Source organism: Tachypleus tridentatus, chromosome 13, assembly GCF_004210375.1.
Source record: "Tachypleus tridentatus isolate NWPU-2018 chromosome 13, ASM421037v1, whole genome shotgun sequence".
In the NCBI taxonomy this organism is placed as follows: domain Eukaryota; kingdom Metazoa; phylum Arthropoda; class Merostomata; order Xiphosura; family Limulidae; genus Tachypleus; species Tachypleus tridentatus.
Window position 1 is genome coordinate 146134537 of NC_134837.1, and position 5821 is coordinate 146140357.

At 34.4% G+C, this 5821-nt stretch overlaps 1 protein-coding gene across 1 annotated transcript; it reads right to left on the reverse strand.

Annotated features, from left to right (window-relative positions):
• Positions 1-2188: 2188 nt before the first annotated feature.
• On the reverse strand, positions 2189-5494 carry LOC143238935 (uncharacterized). Its single transcript, XM_076479591.1, has 2 exons — positions 5335-5494; positions 2189-3398 (listed from the first exon to the last, which is right to left on the reverse strand). Exons 1-2 carry the CDS (start codon positions 5348-5350, stop codon positions 3085-3087), a joined length of 330 nt encoding a protein of 109 aa, XP_076335706.1. The 5' UTR covers positions 5351-5494; the 3' UTR covers positions 2189-3084.
• Between the last annotated feature and the right edge of the window lie 327 nt (positions 5495-5821).

Genomic DNA, 5821 nt, shown 5'->3' on the forward strand with positions numbered 1-5821 from the left:
AAAAAGAAGTCCTAAACATGGTAGGAAATGACCAACAAGAGGTCTCAGTAGTGAGTTGCAAAGCCGTCATTGCGAATAACTGCAAACATTCGCTTTGGCATGGTCGAAATAAGCGTTTGCAGAAGACTGGCTGGAATGTTATTCCAAGTGGTGAGGATGGCTTTATGAAGGTCATGCACTGTTTGGAATTCACGTCCATTTCTACAGACTTCCCTTGCCATCCACCCCCAAACATTTTCAGTTCGGGCGAACACGCTGGATGGTCCAAAAGAATCACGTTATTCGCCATGAAAAAAGTCCTTTGTCCTGCGGGCGTTGTAGATTGCAGCGTTGTCCTGCTGAAAGATCCAGTCATTTCCACACAAGCGAGAGCCTACAGTCAATAAGGATGCTCTCTCCAATATGCCAATGAAGCCAGCTGCTGTTTGACGCCCCTGTATAACCTGAAGCTCTATTGTTCCATGGAAGGAGAAAGCACCCCAGATCATGATGGAATTTCCTCCACTGTGTCGTATAGGAAATGTCTCCGGTGGGATATTCTTATCGTGCTCGTAGCGTTGAAAGTCATCTGGACCATCCAGGTTAAATTTTTTCTTATCTGAGAACAAATCTTTCTTCCACTTTTCTACGTCCCATGTTTGGTGCTTCTCAGCAAAGTTTAACCGAACTGTTTCGTGGTGTGGAAGGAGGCGTGGCCTTTGAAGATGTTTATGGATTTTAAAGCCTTTCTCTCGTAGATGCCGTCTTATTGTTTTTGAGCTGCATTCTGCGTCAGTGGTTCGACGATCGGCTGGTGTCTTGCCGGACAACCCGTCGAATCCTCCTGCTTAACGCCGGCGAAACTTTCTTCGGCCGACCACTTGAAATTCTCCTTCCGTATCCCTCAGGGTCTTTTAAGAAATTTGCAACAGCAGTTTTACTACGCCCAATCTCACCAGCGATGGTACGTTGAGAGAGACCTTGCTTTTGCAGCTCGACAATTCTGCCACGTTCAAACTCTGTCAACTTTTTAGCCTTTGTCATGTTTTTACTCAATATAACATAGGAGATGTTAGTGAGAGATGTTGACAACACTAATGCTTGAATATAAATGATTAAATTTCGTTAGGTGTTTACCGATTAATGCTTCATTTCAGTATGGTCTTAAACTTTTGACCAGCTAGTATTTAGGCTAATTTCATAGCGTTCACATTTTCCCTATTAAATGCTAAAAACGTTTTTTATTTTTCCTTTTCTTATTTTCATCTTTCGAAGCTCTACTCAAATAAGTGGTTGAGTCTAATAATGCAAAATGCATATTTTTCTTTACGTTTGTTTGTTTTTTAATTTCGCGCAAAGCTACTCGAGGGCTATCTGCGCTAGCCGTCCCTAATTTAGCAGTGTGAGATTAGAGAGAAGACAGTTATTCATCAAAATACTGTCAATTCTTGGACTACTCTTTTACCAAGGAAGAGCGGGATTGACCATTACATTATAACTCCCCACCGTTGAAAAGGCGAGCATGTTTGGTGTGACGAAGATTCGAACCTACGAACCTTGGATTACGAGTCGAGTGTCTTAACCACCTGGCCATGCCTTCCCGGAATTAACCTATAATTATGACAAAGGCAGGGCAAAATTCCAGGGCGCTGTGCTCTTCCAGAGTTGCAATTCTTCACTGAATCCTAATATTTGTATGTTATTGTATGCTTAATCTAAACACTGTTTCTACTTTATCAACCCCTCTGTTAATACAGTAACAAGCGTTTCTTTTCACCTTGCATCATCCTTAAATATTTACTAATCGCACCGATTCTGCATCTGCTATAAAATATTAAAAGTAATTTCCACGTAACATTGGAAGTAACTCAAATTATTGTTTATTCTGTCAACAGAATCACCAGTCAGCTGTTCATTTTATGTTACAATTGCGTTTTTAGCAATGTCAATGAATTTTGGTTCTACTTTGGTTCGCTAAAAGAGATGGCCATTCTTCTTACAAGCTATTTACTTCACAAACATCAGGAACCATCAGAGTGTTCTGCTGTTTTATCATAAATATTTAATGGTTTTCTTTAGTGTTCAAGAAATAAACGTAATGCTATTTTCATGTTTAACTTTATGTATAGAACTCACAAGTTCACAAATATTTTGAGAGTAATTTTATAAAATGTATAATGTAAGTGGTAAATATCAATTAGAACTGAAATTTATTGAATAAAACCTTTATTCACAGATACGTATTACTGAAAAACACATTTTTTTCCAAATGATAAGAAATACCGTAAAACATATATTAATAGATATATTTATCATTAGAAAACACAACCTGTCAGAATGACGAAAATGACTGTTTGGATGTTATAAAATCTTGTAATGAAACATTTGTTGACAGATATATATATCTTTAGAAAATACAACCTGTCAGAATGACGAGGATGACTGTTTGGATGTTACAAAATCTTGTAATGAAACATTTGTTGACAGATATATTTATCATTAGAAAATACGATCTGTCAGAATGACGAGGATGACTGTTTGGATGTTATAAAATCTTGTAATGTAGCATTTGTTGACAGATATATTTATCATTAGAAAACACAACCTGTCAAAATGATGAGGATGCTCGTTTGGATGATACACTAAATGACATATCTAAATTCAAGTTATAAAAATAGTGTAAAACGTACTGTGTAACCTCTAACAAGAAAACAGTTTGGTAAACGTATTTTCGTTTAAATATAATACAACACTAAATGTATTTGTTTATTAAAATCTGGGTCTAGTGTAAATTTGAAGTAATTTTATGGTATAAAATGTTACAGTAATATTATTTAAGAACAGTTAATCGTTGGAACGTCAATTGTTGTAATTTTTTTCTTCAAATTTTGATCAAAGTATGAAGGTACAAATTTTGTTCCTGATTAAATGAGTTATTTGTGGTGTAAAATTACGTTTTTATTTCTCATCTTAACCAAAATTCATCTTATTATCTGTATGCTAATAATACTATGCACATCAGCGGCCTTAACAATTTTTTTGTAAAATTGCTCATAGGGTAGAAGCTCCAGTAAAAAATATATCCATAGTTTTATTATAAGAAACTTAATGGACAAGCATATCCGAGTTAATTCGACTTTCTTGGTTCCGTCTTCGTATGATATACTGCACGAGTCCCTTACTTCTGTTGAAGTCTCGACGCCGTCTGTTTAATATGTGATTTAAAACTAACAGAACACCTCCTGGAATTAAGTGATTTTTGTAATGGTTACCTATACTTTTTAGGAGTTGTACTGCATAGTTAGCAGTAAGGAGAGTAGCTGGATTGAAAATGTCTGACACAGGAACTATTCCGTTCACATGAGAAAAAGATAATAGAAAAACCAATATAACTGCCAAATGCCCTTTTTTAGGTGAACCTGAAAAAAAACGAGAAAATAATTGTTGTATATATGTATATATGCAAATAAAATTATCATTCTTAGTACCTGAGGTATTAAAATACATAGGTATGTATTGTTTTACTAACACTAAAGCCTTCATTTAGATGGAAGCTATGATTTTTTTCTCTGTTGTGGAATCGCCGGCTTGTACTCAGTAGGTGTTATAAAACAACCTATTCGTTTTATGCTCTTAACAAATACATTGTTTTTCATTTGTTTTTATAATTTTTGGGCAAACTGCACAAAGGTTGTCTGCGCTCAGCCTTCTGTAATCGAACTGAAAGACTAAAGGTAAGGTAGCTAGCAATATACCCACTGCCTGTTCTTGGGTTATTCTTGCATAACTGAATAGTACAATCTGACTCTTACCCAAACAGCATACCCTCGGACTCGAAGCTCGGAACAAAATATTTTTGCAACAAGTTTGTTTGTTTGAAGTTAAGCACGAAGCTATACAATGGGCGAACTGTGCTATTTCCACCTCAGACATCGAAACCCGGTCTATAGCATTGTAAGTCCCCAGACATATCGCTGTACCATTGGGGGGGGGGGAGTTTGAGGGGCTGGAGCTTATTTATTTTAAATAGATTTTTTGCAATTATTTTGCTAAAATACCCGTCATCTGACATGAAATGTTTAAACTTAACTAAAACAATGTTATTTTAACAGTAATCATATATTTTAAAATAATAAATTTAACATAAATTTAATTTTAAAATCATAACATAGCTTCTTCACAAACACCATTTTCAATTTAGCTTCTATCTACCAACAAATAAAGACTTTGAGGTGTTTCCACATTTTAAAATCCTAAAACTATGGTTGTTTGAGAAACAATCCAGCAACTTTCACACTTTGACCCTGAATGCCTTTAAAACAAAAGGTTTTGATAATGACTCAACAGGAGGGAGTTATTAACCAACAGGCTTTAAAAATAGAAAGAGATAAAGTTCAATTTTGACTACCTTAGGACTTTCCCCATAGTTTGTAGTGTTTGCTTGCAAATTTTGGTTGAGATTAGCCGAATAATCTCGGAGGAATTAGGGTGCAAACAACCACAGATTATGTCTTTATTTATGCTTCTCTAAACACTGTTTAATAATTTTACAACCGAATAACGAATGATATGAAATGATACAAATTATTAAGTGAAATGTCCACTTTAAGAAGCTATAATAATTGTACATTAATGGTGACACAGAACTATGCTTATGGTTTACATTTGTCTTAAACAAACTAAATATTTGAAACTTCATTTCTGTTCTTTTATCCATAATTTATAAAAATCTATACTTGTAAGTCTACCTTATGATTAAATACAAATAATAAAAAATACGTTTCTAAGAACTGTAAAGATTCAGAATTCATTCATGGAAATCTCTCAGAAGGCCTTTTGTTGACTTGCAAAAGCACATAATGTTTTAATTAATATATCCAAGTAGATATACCAAAGGCCATTAAGTAATATTTAATAAAATTAAAAAATATTGATGTATTATTGAATACACCTAATCTCTATTTATCTACGTGATTAGTATTATGCATAGCCCTCTGGATCCCAAAATCTTAGGAATTCATATCATTAGGAGATTTCGTAAAGAAAATAGTAAGTATTCCTGCTGAATGCTGCCAGACCCAATGTATTTAAAATAGTCTATGCTCCTCTTCTAAATTGAATATTTTAAACAGTGACATAAGTAAACACAAAGACAATTTCTGTCCTGTGAATATCTATCTACACACCTGCACTTAATGTGATTAGCTTTCTTGCTGAGTGGCAAAACACAAGTTATGTTGGATAGTGGACATATTTTTAAAAGGTTGTATTTAATAGACTTCAAAGAAGGCTGAATTTTTGTACAATCTCTATCTTGCAGCAAGTAAAAATAAACACTGAAAATACTTAACAAACCTGCATCCCTCGTCATTGCTCGCAGTTCTTGCTGAATCCTTCAAAGTGCCCGTTTACGTACATAAGCGGTATTTTTGCATTCAGGTTTGCTGTAAAAAGACCTCTGACGTTCAGTTTTTAAATGTAACGTGTCCTTAAAGACTAACGTTACCTCAGGCTATGTTAAACTGGGACCTTTTGTCCTCTTTCTGGTTGGTGGTGTTTATATTAACGGAAGACTTATCTGATTCATATTGAGATTGTTATAACAGCTGTGAAGGGTCAATGATGCTCGTGAATCAGTTCAGTGCATTTAAAATATTCTAATTTCAGTTGTTGTCTCAGTTAGGTTTAAACACATGTGAAAAGGAAGCCTTTTTGTGTTTATTTAAACGTGATTGTGTGGGAATAGAAGGTAAATGATATAATATATATATGTATATATAATTGGTACAACTAATTAGAGTCAATAATGTATAATTATATAAACATAATCCATTCTCACCAT